This window comes from Cordyceps militaris (genome assembly GCF_000225605.1).
Source record: "Cordyceps militaris CM01 unplaced genomic scaffold CCM_S00008, whole genome shotgun sequence".
NCBI classification, from domain to species: Eukaryota; Fungi; Ascomycota; class Sordariomycetes; order Hypocreales; family Cordycipitaceae; genus Cordyceps; species Cordyceps militaris.
This window is the reverse complement of record NW_006271976.1, coordinates 432,495-447,948: the sequence shown is the minus strand read 5'-3', so window position 1 is coordinate 447,948 and position 15,454 is coordinate 432,495. Positions and strand designations below refer to the sequence as shown.

The 15,454-nt window shown below is 52.9% G+C and overlaps 4 protein-coding genes across 4 annotated transcripts; 3 read left to right on the top strand and 1 right to left on the bottom strand.

Annotated features, from left to right (window-relative positions):
• Window positions 1-947: 947 nt before the first annotated feature.
• CCM_09215 (sugar transporter STL1) lies at window positions 948-2,866 on the top strand (the record flags this gene model as incomplete). The annotated part of the gene is made up of 5 exons (XM_006674349.1): window positions 948-1,187; window positions 1,233-1,549; window positions 1,599-2,073; window positions 2,122-2,436; window positions 2,495-2,866. The coding sequence occupies 5 exons, from the start codon at window positions 948-950 to the stop codon at window positions 2,864-2,866; spliced, it is 1,719 nt and encodes a 572-aa protein (XP_006674412.1).
• A 1,306-nt stretch (window positions 2,867-4,172) lies between these two features.
• CCM_09214 (serine/threonine-protein kinase ripk4, putative) lies at window positions 4,173-7,930 on the top strand (the record flags this gene model as incomplete). The annotated part of the gene is made up of 2 exons (XM_006674348.1): window positions 4,173-5,175; window positions 5,250-7,930. The coding sequence occupies 2 exons, from the start codon at window positions 4,173-4,175 to the stop codon at window positions 7,928-7,930; spliced, it is 3,684 nt and encodes a 1,227-aa protein (XP_006674411.1).
• A 442-nt stretch (window positions 7,931-8,372) lies between these two features.
• Window positions 8,373-10,428, bottom strand: CCM_09213 (phosphatidylserine decarboxylase family protein; the record flags this gene model as incomplete). The annotated part of the gene is made up of 5 exons (XM_006674347.1): window positions 8,373-9,046; window positions 9,116-9,287; window positions 9,353-9,431; window positions 9,503-9,897; window positions 9,997-10,428. 5 exons carry the CDS (start codon window positions 10,426-10,428, stop codon window positions 8,373-8,375), a joined length of 1,752 nt encoding a protein of 583 aa, XP_006674410.1.
• A 3,387-nt stretch (window positions 10,429-13,815) lies between these two features.
• CCM_09212 (uncharacterized protein) lies at window positions 13,816-14,251 on the top strand (the record flags this gene model as incomplete). The annotated part of the gene is made up of 3 exons (XM_006674346.1): window positions 13,816-13,830; window positions 13,924-14,085; window positions 14,186-14,251. The coding sequence occupies 3 exons, from the start codon at window positions 13,816-13,818 to the stop codon at window positions 14,249-14,251; spliced, it is 243 nt and encodes an 80-aa protein (XP_006674409.1).
• Between the last annotated feature and the right edge of the window lie 1,203 nt (window positions 14,252-15,454).

Below are 15,454 nucleotides of genomic sequence, written 5' to 3'. Positions count from 1 at the left end.
GGAAGGACAGCAACGTTCGGACAGCGCTCGATCCAGACTTGAGGATGTCGGATGACTCCGATGAATGTCACGGATGTGATGGAGTCAAGAACTTGGATCATGCACAGAAAAGGGAGAGTCGTGTAATATGCTGTTGGATTGGACGCCCGCAGTGGGTTATGTAATGTCGCCTGGGGTCCGGCAGGCGAGATTACAGCTGCCAGCAAACGGCAAACGGACCTCAACAAAACAAGGCTATTTGTCAGACATTTCCTCTCCAGCATAGATTCATTTCATCCTCATCCGGAATTTTTTCTACTTCAGCTGAAAGTCTGCAAACTACATGCGTCCGATCAGCGTCTGCCGTCGCACAGATGGTTTCCCCAGACTCCCCGGACACCAGGGATGGGACCAGCCGATGCTCCTGCTGCTGAAGCCTTGTCCTAGTCAGGCCACAATAAAGAAGGGAGAAGAACAGAACCCCCAGTTCAACTGCTAACAAGTTCGTTTCGTTCGTCGTCTTACCCGGAATGGACAATCTTGATTCGCGCGCCTAATAGCCTCAGCGCCACGACTGGCTAGCTCGGGGACTTGAGTCCAAATCCCCGACGCCGCCGCGCTCCGTGAAGCCGCTAACTCACCCCATCAAGGGGCCCCAGATAATGGCTGCAGCCCTGAGAGCAAGAAAAGCTGGGGAATTACACTTTTATTGTTCTCGAAACTGGGGCTTCTTTCTGTTAATTGCCTGTTTTTCTCGGACCAGCTGACCGTGGATCTGGGGGGCAAGCCATTGGCGAGGGTTCTATTTAAACGGCGACATCATCCTTCCTTCCATCTCTCCCGACCATGCATTCTCACACACACTGGCTGGCATCAATTTTAGGTTCTCCCACATGGTTCAAGTTTGACCAAAAAGGCCTGAACGCCCTTTTCCTCTTATTGATCCATTATACATTCGTATCCTTACCATGGTCGACTTCAAAGCCTTGACCGAAAAGCACAATGTGGCTCACAAGCTGTACAAGAGCTCCCTGCTCAACACCGTCTGTCTTGTCGCCGGCCTATCCATTTTCTTTTTTGGTTACGATCAAGGTCTGATGGGCGGTGTCAATACGACGAGAAACTATGCCGAAACAATGGGTTTTGGCCACTGGGACGAGGAGCAAGGCATCGTTGTCGTTGATAAGCCGCTGCTACAGGGTGGTATTGTAAGTGCACGTCAAACTCGGAACGACGCTGGCTAATCAAACTAGGTTGCTGTCTACTATCTTCCTGGTACTCTCGCAGGCTGCCTGCTTGGTGGCTGGATGGGTGATCGTTATGGCCGCATCACCACCATAGGTCTTGCCTGTATTTGGTGCATCTTTGCCGCAGCACTTCAATCTGCTGCTCAGAATGCGAGTTGGATGTTCTGCGCCCGCGTGCTCAATGGCATTGGCACCGGCATCCTCAACGCCATCACGCCTGTATGGGCGACGGAGACTGCTTCTCACACCTCTCGCGGCCAATTTGTTGCTTTTGAGTTTACTCTGAACATTTTTGGTGTTGTTGTAGCCTACTGGCTCGAATTGTAAGTCTTCCGTACAGCCCCCTGTCACCCAGCACTAACAAACTTGCAGTGGCACTTCCAAGTATCATGACCCCGAATCGTCCTTTATTTGGCGCTTCCCCGTTGCTTTCCAGATTTTACCCCTTATTGTGCTCCTCGCTGTGATTTGGTTCATGCCCGAATCGCCTCGCTGGCTTGTCAAAGTAGGACGCGAGGAAGAAGCCCGCTTCATTCTCGGCCGCCTACGTGGTAACGAGGGAGAGGAGGGCGAGGCAGCCGAAGCGGAGCTCCAGGACATCATCAGCATCAAGAATCTTGAAAATGATACCTCTGAGCAGCAGAGCTATTTTCACATGTTCTTTGGTATTGGGTCTGGAAAGCTGCACACCGGCCGTCGCGTACAGCTTGTTATTTGGCTACAGATTCTCCAAGAATGGATTGGTATTGCAGGAATCACCATCTACGGGCCTCAAATCTTTACCATCGCTGGCATTGGGGCCTCTGATCGTCTTTGGGTCAGCGGCGTCAACAACATCACATACATGGTAAGTTGACAAAGGATTGATATAGAGCGCGTTGCTAACATATCCCAGTTCGCCACTCTTATTTGTGTATTTACACTCGATCGGATCGGTCGCCGTTGGACGCTGTATTGGGGTGCTGTTGGCCAAGGCATCTGCATGTTCGCCGGCGGCGGCCTAGCTCGCGCCACCATCAACGCCTCGGACTCGAACCGCGGGCAAATCGGCGGCGCCGCAACCTTTTTCGTATTTCTCTACACTGCTATATTCGGCGCCACTTGGCTCACCGTGCCATGGCTTTACCCCGCTGAAATCTTCCCTTTGCAAGTGCGAGCCAAGGGCAACGCTTGGGGCGTCGTCGGCTGGTCGATAGGCAACGGTTGGTGTGTAAGTACCGCAAATAAGCCAGAAAACGCTATGCGAGTATGCTAACGTAGAATTCCAGGTCCTCCTGTTGCCCACCATCTTTGACAAGCTCAAGGAGAAGACACTTTACATATTCGGTGCCGTCAACGTTGTCAGCATCGTCGCCGTCTGGGCGCTGTACCCCGAGTCCAACCAGCGTACGCTGGAGGAGATGGATCTTGTGTTTGCCAGCGACAGCATCTGGACGTGGGATGCGGAGCGCAACTTTGCCAAGCTCAAGGCTGAGAATCCGGACCTCATCAAGAGTCACAAGGACACGCGTGGCGCGAATGACCTGGAGCGCGGCATCTTTGCGTCGCGACGGGCGAGTAAAGCCTCAGCGACACCACCCAGCGTTGACAAAGAGACCACAGTCGAGAACGTCGAAAATTCGAGCAGGCCTCATCCTTGACATCTTACTATGGCAGTGGAACATTTGATATTGCAAGCCACTGTGCTGCAGGACAAATGCTAGCTTTTATTCTGGTTCCACATTATTATCGGGTAACTCGTCAATTGCATCATCATTTGAATCACCACCACCACAAAAAGAACTGAAAGGAGGCAAGAGGCTGTCACTAGGTACACCATTCTATAATTTATTGACTAGATCACGTACATGGTAATTAACAAGAGTGGCAATCATTGCTATTCCAGGGTTGGGTAGCGATGAGGAGGACTCGGGTAGCACGACGATCCTCGGGGATCTTGAGCCGTGTCGGGTTAGTTAATACACAATCTGTAGATCAACTTATAGTTTTTTGTGCACCTCCAGTACTGGTGTGGTTGCTCTTTTTTTAGGACACGGACACTATGCGTTGCACCCACATCTTTCCCCGCCCCCAAAAGCCCTTAGATGAGATATGTACGGCATCAAAAAGGGGAGTTGCGCCTCACTGGCAAGGCCATGCCCAGACAGCTTGCTAGGCATTCTCGGTGAAGGCACACTTCACAATAGGATCCGCGTAAATGCAAGCCTATCCGGTGCTAAAATAGCCACCGTGCCAGCTTATGTCTTAATGGGACCGCTGCTATTAATAGAGGAAGGGTCACCTGTGCTCCTGCAGGTTGTCGGCGCCTTCGAAAGGCAACACACTATCACGTCGCTTGTACGGGTCCGTCTATTTGGGGAAATCGGGCTTTGAAAGACTCGGCAAGTACCAATCAGCGCCCGAGTCTCGCTAGGATCGGCGATGCCGCTGCCTGCTTCAAGACGCCTGCATTCTTCGCGAGATGCAGAGACTTCGCTGGCATACAGCGCCCCATCCGAAGCAGGCTTGAGCTGAAAGCCAATTCAATTACCCAGCCCCGAACAACAACTATCCCGCAGCCACGTCAATTCGAAAACGAGGGCTTATCATTCCTCCTTGGAGATAGTAGTGAGACAACTACAGCCAGCCTTCTCCAGCAAGAACGCATGTTACAGGTCGTAGAATAGGCGTCTAGATTTGCCGCGACTTCTTCCACGCGCATGACTGTTGCATGAAAGGGCAGAGCTGATGCAGAGCCGAGATTCCATAAACCCTGAAGCCAGGCCCGTGGATTGCTACCCAAGATATAACATGCTTGCCGTTCCCAAGACACTCGATAATGAACTCACACACTCCAATGACCCAAATACAACTTTAGTTTACAGTCAAGTGGCTTGGCTAGTAAATCAGCGATTTCATTCAATTGTTATTACTTGTCCCCACTCCCCACTACCCGGATACTTCATCATGCCTCAGAAGGATCCTCCCCAAACCAAAACACATGATGCCTATACTGTGGGGTGGATTTGCGCCTTGACGAATGAGCAAACCGCAGCGACTGTTCTTCTTGACGAACGACATGGTGATCTTCCCAGCCCAACGACAGACTCCAACGCATACACGCTAGGTCGTGTAGGGAATCATAATGTCGTGATTGCTTGTTTGCCCCAGGGCGTTACAGGAACAAATGCCGCAGCGGGAGTCGCGACCTCAATGGTTCAGACGTACCCGAAGGTCAAGTTTGGCTTGATGGTCGGTATTGGCGGTGGGATCCCTCCAAAAGTCAGACTTGGTGACGTCGTGGTCAGCACTCCGGTGGGCAACTACCCCGGCGTGGTTCAATGGGATCTGGGCAAGGCACTATCTGGTGGCGAGTTCAAGCAGACGGGAGTATTGAACAGGCCACCTGACATTCTTCTAACAGCCTTGTCGAAGCTGCAGACGCAAAACGACATGTACGGGTCGGAAATCTCGAATTATCTCACTGCGATTAAAGACTATCCAAAACTCGCCCGGTTTACCTGGTCTAAACGACTGAAAGACCCTTTGTCAGAGGGGGGTCGCGATTTCTCGACCAGCCCCGACGAGAAGATGGGTAACACCGGGCCAGCCGAAGAGAAGGCTCAACGATCGGAGGAAGACATGTGTGTTCACTTTGGGCTGATCGGCTCGGGTAATCAGGTGATCAAAGATGCCAAGCTTCGCGACAGACTGAATGAGCGTTACGAAGGAGAGCTCTTGTGCGTGGAAATGGAAGCGGCGGGGCTCATGAACAAGTTTCCATGTCTTGTCATACGCGGCATCAGCGACTACGCAAACGAGGAAAAGAATGACGACTGGCGGGACTACGCCGCAGCCAGAGCCGCAGGTTTTGCAAAGGAGCTTCTATCCTTCGTCCAGCCAGCTGAGGTGGACAGAGCGTCTGCTGCGAAAGACGTTGCTGGTATTATTATCGAACAGGTTGGCAAGGGTTAGTCGTCTCTTCTTCTACTGAGATGCAAAAAATGAAAGGGGTTTTATTCTGAATTCTGACACTCCGTGTAGTTCAAGTTTCTGTTTCGCACATCGAAGACGATTTGGCATATTCTCGGAAACGGTCGTGCCAACAGGATACCAAAGAAATACTCGACTGGTTCACGCCGGTTAACTATGGCCCGACGCAAAGCGACTATTTAAGTCGGCGACAATATGGAACCGGATCGTGGTTCCTTGACTCTGAAAAGTTCCAGGCCTGGGTGAATACGGACAAAACGACACTTTTCTGTCCTGGAATACCAGGAGCTGGGAAAACAATGTTCACGTCTATCGTCATCGATTATTTGGAAAAACGATTTGGGCTGACCCCAAAAGTTGGCATTGCCTATATTTACTGCAATCATAATAGGCAGCACGACCAGGAATTTCCCATCTTACTTCTTAGCTTGCTGAAACAGCTTGCAGCACACTTGCCTTCGCTTCCAAAATGCATGGAAGACCTATATCACACCAAAAAGAACACCAGTACTCGACCATCTCTAGATGAAATTTCAACAGCATTTGTAGCTATTCTTGGCCTGTACTCAAGAGTTTTTGTCCTGTTCGACGCGCTCGACGAATCCCCCGACAGGAGCTGGTCAACATTGCTGAAAGGACTTTTCCACCACCAAAAGAATTACAACATCAATATCTTCGCAACATCAAGAAATATTCCGGACATCAATGAGCATTTCAAAGCTGCTATGTCTTCGGAGATTTTGGAGATTCGGGCAAATGACAAAGATGTCGTCAAATATCTTCATGGTCACATGGATGAGCTGCCATCTTTGGTGAAGGACAACAAGGATTTGAGAACGGAGATTATTGAACAAATTGCAAACGCTGCCGATGGAATGTTAGTTCATACACGCGACACTATATCACAATTACTGACGCTCTGCAGGTTTCTTTTGGCGGTGCTGATGATTCGCTCGATCGCCGACAAGATGACAATGAACCAGCTCCGAGCTGCCAGCCGCCGCGACAAACAAGGCGGGCAGTCTATTCTTTCGATTGTCTACAAAGCTACCATGGACAGGATCAATACTCAAATGCCAGGAAAGAGGGAGCTTGCAAGAAATGTCTTGTTATGGCTCTCGTGCGCGAAACGACAGCTGTCTCCCAAGGCGCTCCAAGACGCTTTAGCCACTAGGCCAGGAATGACCAGAACTACTAGTGTTGGTGACCGGCCAACTGTCGCAGATATGGTTTCAGTATGTGCTGGACTGGTGACAGTCGACGAACGGAGTCAGGTCATCCGACTAGCTCACTCTACGACGCAAGAATACTTTGAGGAAACGAGAGAGCATTGGTTCACAAAGCCAGACCAATCGATTTTGGAAATTTGCATAACCACTATGTCATCCAACTCGTCCCCGGGGTATCCAGTCGCTAGACCTGAACTCAATTCCCTCTCTACTTACGCCCACTATTTCTGGATGTCTCATCTACAGAAGGACCTAGAGGCGACTCACACGGTCATTCACTTTTTTAAAAGTGAAGACATCTTCAAGAAAGCTTGCCAGACAGCCTTCAGTATCCGCAGCAAGCAGGCGATACCCAATAGTAAACTTCTGGGGTTGATTATGGCGGCGATGTTTGGACTCGCCAAGATTACAAAGGTTTTGATTGATAGCTACATCGAAACTCCGCTATTGTGTGTGTATGCGGCCGATCACGGGCATGCGGATACCGTTGAACAGATTCTAGGAGCGACTGCTACTTTACACGCTTCATCCGGGGCGACGCGAAGATACTGCGTTGAGAAAGCAATGACGGCGGGCCGTGATCTTGACACTACATATCGGCTACACGCGGTACCTGCGCTTATCTCAGCTGCAGCCAATGGTCACCTTGAGATTGTCTCAATGCTGTTGGAAGCCGGAGTTAATGCCAAGGCTGCCATTGTTGGTTTTATATCACACTTGGCACGTGACTTAGCCGCTTTGCGATACCACGCTGAGATTATTAGGAGGCTAATAGAAGCGGGAGCTGACGTTAATGATTCTTACGGCGAAGGGATAACCGCATTACTAGCAGCCGCGGAAGGGGGTCATCTGGAGGCTCTGGAGATTCTGCTAGCAGAGGGGGCTGATGTGACTACTGGGAAGTCCCGTCAACACGGAACAGCATTTCAAGCGGCTGTAGAGAGGGGCAAATTTGACATTAGGAGTATCCTTCTAGCAGCCGGAGCTGACGTGAATGCTCCAGGCAGCCGCCGGTTGAGGGCAACAGCATTGCAAATGGCTGCGAACAGGGGTCATGTGGAGGCTATGGCGATGCTTCTAGAAGCTGGAGCTGACGTGAACGCCGCTGCTGTCCCTAGGGTTGCGAGCACACTACATGCAGCCGCAATTACAGGTTGTTTGGCACTTGCGGAAAAAATGAGAGCAGCTGGTGCGACTAACCCTGATTCTCCAAGAGAAATGGGTCGAATGCTTGGCGATGCTTGCTTACGAGGCCCTTTTGACTTGGTACATAATCTCCTGGCCTCTATACCTGAGCAAAATCTAAGTATTTGTCTCGAGGAAGCAAACAAGTACTGCTGGGAATACCATGATCCAACAGAATCCGCGAGTTATTTGCTGCTTCTTCTTGAGCAAGTTCTAGCATCACCGTTTGCTGCTGATAAGTTCTCGGTGCACAGACTCGCCGTTGCCTATTTCAAACTCGACTTCGCAAAGAAATTACCACCAACAGGGCTCACATAGGATAAGAGGTAAAGTTATTATATTCTATATATTCTATCTAGTTATATAGTATAGATATATATATATTAGGTGATAGGAGATTGTTCCTCTAGCTTCTGGGCCGTCTGTTATTAAAATGAGCTTAATGAACCTATGCACGCATGACGAATTCAATAATAGGGTAGATTAGCTAGCTTATTTCGGCCTATACGTGACTTTTGCTTCCCTCGCTGTCAATTCCCGTGGGATATCTATACCGCAGTAGGACCGTTCCCACCTCTCAGCTTTCTTTAGAAGTAGGTGGTATCTTGTTGCCACGCGAGGACATTGTGACGCGATGAATGTCTTCCCATGCCAGAGGGGATTCGAAAGTGGCGGCTCACTTACCATATGATGCCACAGTTCCAGGGACTATTTGATAAAACGGCAGACTTCTGCAGGTAGGACCGCGAATTTTCAGAAGCTACCTCTTTACCGTCGCCAGCTTTCCTCGCACCGGCACATTCTCGACCCTGCCGACCTCGGGCAGGCCCTCCAAGCGGACGCCCTTCTGGAACACCAAGCAGTGCGTGCTGCCTCCAAAGTGAAACATGCCGAGCTCCTCGCCCTTCTTCACCCGCTGTCCCTCCTTGACCGTGATGTCGCACGTGCTCACCTCGTCCATGCCGATGCCCACAAACGCCACCAGCCCGAGGTCCGCGTTGTCCGCCTGCAGCACGATGACGGCGCGCGCCGCCATGCACGCCAGGTACCCCTGCGCGACGCTGATGCCGCCCGTGTCGATCTGCTCGACGCTCGCGTCGCCGGGGCCCTCGAAGAGCGGCTCGCTAAAGTAGGTCCCGTCGACGAGCAGCGCCCGCCGCACCACGCCCGACACGGGGCTGTGCCAGCGGTGGTACGACAGCGCCGAGAGGAACGCCTGGTACACGGTGCCGCCGACGAAGCGCGACGCGAGCACGTCGTGCCCCAGCATGTCCAGCAGCGAGTACCGCTGGCCCTTGGCGAAGAAGTGGTCGCGGAGCTGCGCGTTGGCCTGCACGTTGAAGATTTTGGACTCGCACGCGTTGGCGATGACGGAGTCGTCGTCGGGGCTGGCAACGGGCCGGGCCGTGTCGTGCACTTTGCGCGTGAAGAAGTCTATTATACCAGGTCATGTCAGCATTCCGTCCATGTTCCGTCCTGTTCATTACATGACGGCAACCTTACCATCCCAAGACTTGAAGCCCATGTGCTTCGCCGACGGATCGCACACAAACATGTCCTCAAATTTATGGCTCGACTTGTACGGCGCATTGGCGACCTGCAGCAAGTCATGGCGGCCCGTCTCGCCGAACCAGCCCGTGGCGTGATCGCCTAGCACAGCCGCCGACTCCGGCGTCTAGCATCCCCCGTCAGCAGGCGCCCATCTCTGACCCAAAATACCTTGTCGAAACCGGAACTCACCTGCAAATACTTGCCCCATTCATTCAGGACCTTTTTCAGCGCCTTGTTCACATCTGGATCCAAAAAAGCGGCATGCCCACTGCGCAGCCCCCCCCAGCATTAGTCTCCCCGTCCAATTTCCCCTGCCGCATTGCGTAGAACAAGACTCACCTCGGGGTACCCATCGGGTAGTCAAAAACCGCACACATTGGCACGCCGACGACGCCCATGGCCGCCTCCGTCTGCGTCCACGCCGGCGCCCGCGTCACAATGTGGTTGAGCACGCGCAGCATATGCTCGTAGTCGCGCACCTGCTTGTGGCCCGCCGGGTCGCGCAGGTACGGCTGCTTGCGCGGCACCTCGTCAAACATCTGCACAAAGTACATGTAGATGCGCGCGTTGCCCTCAATCAGGTCGCGGAACTCTTGCAGCGCCGGCGACAGCGCGCCGCCGGCCGTCTTGCCGGAGTCGACCGAGTCAATCACCTCGGCGAGGTACTGCCGGTGGATGCGGTGGTCGGCGGGCAGCCATGCACCGGGTCTTAATTTGGTGGTCAGCCGATGCATCTAGCGTAATGACAGGGTTGCGTACTTGTGCCTTCGGTGCTCCGAGGGGATATCATGGTGGTCGCCGTGCTGATGGACCATGGTTGCTGTATTACGTACTGGGAAATTGGATTCACTGGCTGTTTGTGGTTTGCGAAATTCAAAATCCTCCTTCACCTCGTGGTACTTAATGTAGCTTCCATTGTCTTTATATAAAGACCAAAATTTGAGGCTCTGCTGCCGAGCTACCCGGCGCGAGATGCCGAGCTTGGCGATGGTGATGCCTGTATGACGTACATGACCGATCCGGCCCGCCGCAACCGCGAAACCGGGTATACCGGCCGCGCCAACGTTGCGAGGGTTGCGTTTGCAGCTTGTATTAAAACAGGCGTTGTGTACTGTACTTTCTCTTGACAGCTCCGTACGGTCTTGCCGCGCATATTCTTCCTCGCGCGTCCTGCGTGCCAGCATCCTACGCGTGGGGGCTGGTTGGTGTCGACAGCTCATTGGTGGGTTACCTGGATAGTTGAGACCATAGAGTTTAGTGGACATTGGAGCGATGCTTCAGAGGCCTGATCAAGAACAAGTATGCCTTACAAGTTGTGCGGCGAGGGTTGCGGTTTTTATTGATGCTCTTCTTCACTCTACACTGCGTCAATAGTTGTGCATCTTGTAACCCTCATAAGAGACGTCTGCACTGAATACTCAAAGTCTCGTTGAGCTGTCTAAAAGTTATTGTCACGTCTTTCCTGGCCTTCTTCATTCATGCACCAAAATCAAACTCTACTCTCTAGTCGCCGTCTGTTCCATAGCTTGTTCGGCTACGGTATTTTGTTTCATATAAAACCTTGGACATACTTGTCTGTTCCTAGATCTCATTAGGAATGGCTCGCTGTTTCAGCACCCTCATTAACTAATCAGAAAGGCTGAGCTAACCAACTCTTGTGCCACCACTAGCAGATGGGCTGTCGCTGCCCAGGCCCGCTGCTGCAACCACATTTCCTTGCTGGGCGCCGGATTGCGACGACATTGCAGGGCTGCTGTGTTGGGCAGAATACTACTGGCTAGCCAGCAACGGGCAGGTGCGTGGTGAGCGTCCCAGTGGCCACCGGTTCTCGCTCGTCAAGGTCGCATGGGCCAGCTAGTGAGCTGTGGTAGACTGGATGGCGTTGTGCGCCCAACGAGAGACAAGGGCGAACGATTGGGAAGAGATGAGGGGTCGTAAAATGGAAAGGGGCTCCCACGATTCGAATTAGGAATGCAAGAGTTTCCGAAAGAAGAGTTGGTGCCTGAACGCGGTAAGTCCAAGGTTATTGATACAATGCGTCATAATCGTGTGCGACTTGACCTGATACCAATGCTCACAGAAACAGGGCTTTTCTGTCGTATCTGTCGGTATCCGTATCGCAATACACTGAGAAACGAACGCTGACACTGCTTGTTTTCTGCGAACCAGTGATGGAAGCGTGGGGAGTACAGAGGTTGTGCGAGAGCAAAACGATGTAGAATGTTCTTGTAGGTGCAACCCGCCATCTTTGCTCGCGATTCTTCCACACAGGTTAGTGGATGGGACAGCTCACGTTTCTAGATTGAGCTCGGCCCTGTGTCACAGCAGTCACAACCCGACAAGGCTTGACCTACGTGTCACAGAGGGAGCCTCGTGTTCTGTGTTGGTACTACGTTGGACATCTCTCCTGCACCCCCATTTCGTTCTCGAGCCCAAAGGCGGCTACAAAGACCAAGGCGGTGCCATTTCACAAAGCATTCGCCAGCCCTCGTCATTACCCACTATTATGTCCGCTGATGACTTCTAAACTCATAGAGATGCTAGCCTCTGCGAGAGAAGAATTCGCCGATGTTGAGGTCGAAACGAGTGTCTAGGCGCGTCGATTCGCGAGAGAACAAGTTAGGGCGACGAAACAGTTCAAGCCCAACTTTAGTCAAGAGAGAAAACAAAGAGCGAGTTTACACGTATGCATGGTGCAACTGGTGGCTGTGCTGAGACATTTGCGCACCAGAGTGCCTGATGCCCAAAAAATCATATGCTCTTTCCACATGGTGGACTGAGATGGATGCAGATCGAACAGTTAGCACGGTGCCGTATGCAGGTGTGCATGAATTCTGCGGTGTAGGGCCGTTGGTGACAATCAATAGAAGCAGCACCTGTGCAAGAAAGGTGCAGACTACCCGGGCATCTGTCCGCCGGAACTTCGGCGTGGGCAAGGTTGGAAAGACGGCAGCGGGCCCCCGTGATAGTCATTGGAAGATGATAAATGGCACAAGCCGTGCGGTTGCAGGATGGGCCCCAGACTGACGTGCATGACTGGCATACCGGCGTGCATAATGGAAGAGGCTGGTCGATGCTGGATCTGCACGAAACGTACTTTGCGCAGGTAGTCCCGATAGAAACGAGCGGAACGAATGAGCTGGCTTTCCTGGAAGTAGAAGCCAAGCTAATGCTGCGGACCCCGAGTTTAGCGCCCCCTGCAGCACACAAGCACACAACATCGGCAAGGCAAAAGAGGCAAAAGAGGCAAAAGCATGGATGCAGTGGCGAGCTGGCCCCCACACGATGAAGTGGAGGGTTGGCAAAGAGGTGTCGGAATTGAGCAAGAGAGTGGTTGCAGGGTGCAAAGGCACGGCGCGCTGCAAGGCCAGCCAACAAGAGACCAATGAGAGGTGCTTTGTCGCCGGGCAGGTTGCTTCCGAAAACGAGGGCGCTTCTTGCGAGAGCAATTGAGCGGGCCAACGTTGGCCTAGTCGTTTCGGAGAAAAGCGAAGTGGCGACTAAGAGAGAGACGGGGAACTGGGATGGCAATGCCGTTCATCGGTGAGTGGTGGTGCTCAAAAATTGTTGCGATGCGCTGGCCAACATGGCATCGAGAAGCAAGGCGCCACGGCGTCAGTCTGGCGAGACATGCCGCAAAACTGCACGCACAACTGCAGGCAAGAGGAAATTATCCCCAGCCACCGGTCAATCGTTGAAACGAGTGAAGCTGAAGCTGCAGAGATGATACGATTTTGCTCATCAGCTAAATGACGGGAGGATCGGGCATCTGGACGCGAGATGCGAGACGCTTTCGCTTTGGTCGGCGATGGTGATGGAAAGTCCACCGGGAGCATGACCCCAAGTTTCCAAAGTGTGGGCTTTGTGAGGGGGAGACGGAAACGAAACGAAACTAGCAATAGCCGTCAGTTCATTGGGTTGTTGAGGTCGTGGTTCGGCTTTGGCAGCCAAAAATGTTCCTCTCTAGCGCGGGACTGGGGTTGTCGCAGCGCGATCCTGGTTCAGCGCCCGAAAGGGAAATGGCAGTGACAAAAATAGACGACGAGGACAAAAATAGATGGGGTGTACAAGGGGACGTTGGAGAGTAAGACACGGGGGGGGCGAGGCATTGAAAGGGCGGAATGAAAAGATGGGGAAATAAAAGGGTAGAGAGCTAAATGTAAAAAAGCAAAAAAGACGGGTGATGAGGATGGAGGATGGAGGATGCGGCCAGCGAGCAAACGGACCTCGAGGATGATGACACTGCCGGCTGCCAGCTGGCAGTCGACAGCTGGGTCTCGTCACCAACTTGCGCTCGGCTAACAATGATGGTAATTTGCAGGTAGATACGATGCTAGAGGTTAGACTGGGGTAGAAAATGAATAGAAACAATTGTTCCAGTACCTCGGTGCGCGAAAGCAAACTTGGTTCGCAGCCAAGTATCGGTACTCGGTAGTTGTCCAAGATCTGTTTGTCGCCGAAACAAGCTACAAACGCCACAAACACCAACAGCTCCAACTTGCAGCAGCACTGACGAATGCTAGGTACTGCCGGAGTTCAATAACTGCGACGCTTTCCGAGCTATGCATCGTGGCTGCAATGCAATCGGCATAAGTAGGTAGGTATCCAAGAGCGCCTATCATACACGGAATCGGGCTGGCGCTCCGGTCAGGATGGTGTCCGGCCAGGTACCTAGGTACGTACAGATGCAGGGCTCAGCCTCCCGTGAAACGACGAGGGAGAGACACGCAGACAGCCTTGCAGTCCTGAGGTTATAATAGACTTTGCAGTGGTTTGGTCTGTTTCTTGGCCTCCTGCTCCTGCCTGCATTGATTTTCCCTTCCAGCGGTGATCCCATGCAGCGGCCCGACCGGAAGCATTGGGCTGGTGTTGGTGCCACAAGGGGAGATGATCAGGACTGGGTATTTCGGGGCAGCGGAGTTGTAAGCAAGGTACAGGATATAGCCCGGGGGTTTATATCGCAGATTCCATGTACCGTTTCTTACATATTCACATGATATTTGGGGTAAATGTTCGAGGAAGGGGGAGTTGTGCAGCTCCATCCATGTCTGCAGGGTCATGTGGGTGCAGCATGCTGGTGGCTGGTGATGACCAGCGCCCATTGCTGTTTATGGTTTGGCTTATCTGATGTGTGCCAACGTGCCTTATTTTTACCGTCTTCTGTTTCTCCGTAGTTTATTACCTGCCGTGCCTATCCTGACGGGTCGGGTCAGCCTCAGACTCAGACAGCATGAGCAGCCCAACCAGTCCAGATTCGAGACATTGCCATTCAGCGATTCGTGCGTCCGGCCAGGGCATGGCAACAGGGGGGGCCAGGGCGAGGACAAGGGCACGAGGCACATGTGGTGGCGCGCGCCGCCGTTGGGGAGCCTAATCTGGTAATTCTGGCGCAGGCGGGACAAGAGCCGGGCAGGGTTGGACGCTAGAGGAGAGTGAGAGCCGGGCAGGGTTGCTCTTTGAGAGGCGTCCAGGGTGGGCGAATCCATGTCGAGTGCGACAGTAGCGTGCGTGACGGCGCAGGTGCGAGTTGTTGATGGCGGCCGTGGTGGCCATGCATGGTCGCGCCAGCATGTGGTCGGAGAGGTTACGGCACTCGCAGGACGGAGCAGGCCGGCGGACGAGGTAATGGTCGAGATGGCTGTCAGTATCCGTACTGGAGCATACATGAGCATACATGGGCATAGAAGCGCCACAGCAGATTGGCGTCTGAAGAAGAAGGGTGAGCGAGAGGGATTATCCGAGCAGGACAATGGCCGACGGCTGGCCGCCACATTGTGTCCCCGCCATTTTGGTGACAACCCGGGGACGGTGGTGAAAACGTACCCAGCGGACCGGTAGTGACGGGCAGGGCTGGGCGAGGCAGCACAAAGCAAGACGAGGGCGACTTTGGCGGGCTTGGAACTTGGGGGTGCAGTTGGACAAACTCGTAGGCAACTAGCTCGTGGCTCGTGGCTCGTGGCTCGTGGCTCATGGGCTCGTATTGGTGCATGATGGCAGCCATCCACTCGGGGGGTGCATGTTCCACCGGAGCGCAGGAGTGTTAATTTTGTGTAGGGATGGTGATGGTTTGTTGCGACCCGTTGTTGTGATTGTTTTTGTTGTTGTTGCTGTGGCCGTCGTGTCTGCAGTATCGCGTTTGCTTGATGCTGGAGGGAGCATGCCGATAAGCTAGTACCAGCATCCGTCTTGCTGCGTGTCTTGGTACCGGTTCACCCGTTGCAACGGCCTAAATACTTGTAAGCAGCCGTTTACTGGTAGTAGCTCCCGTTATTCAATTGCTAAACCCGGATC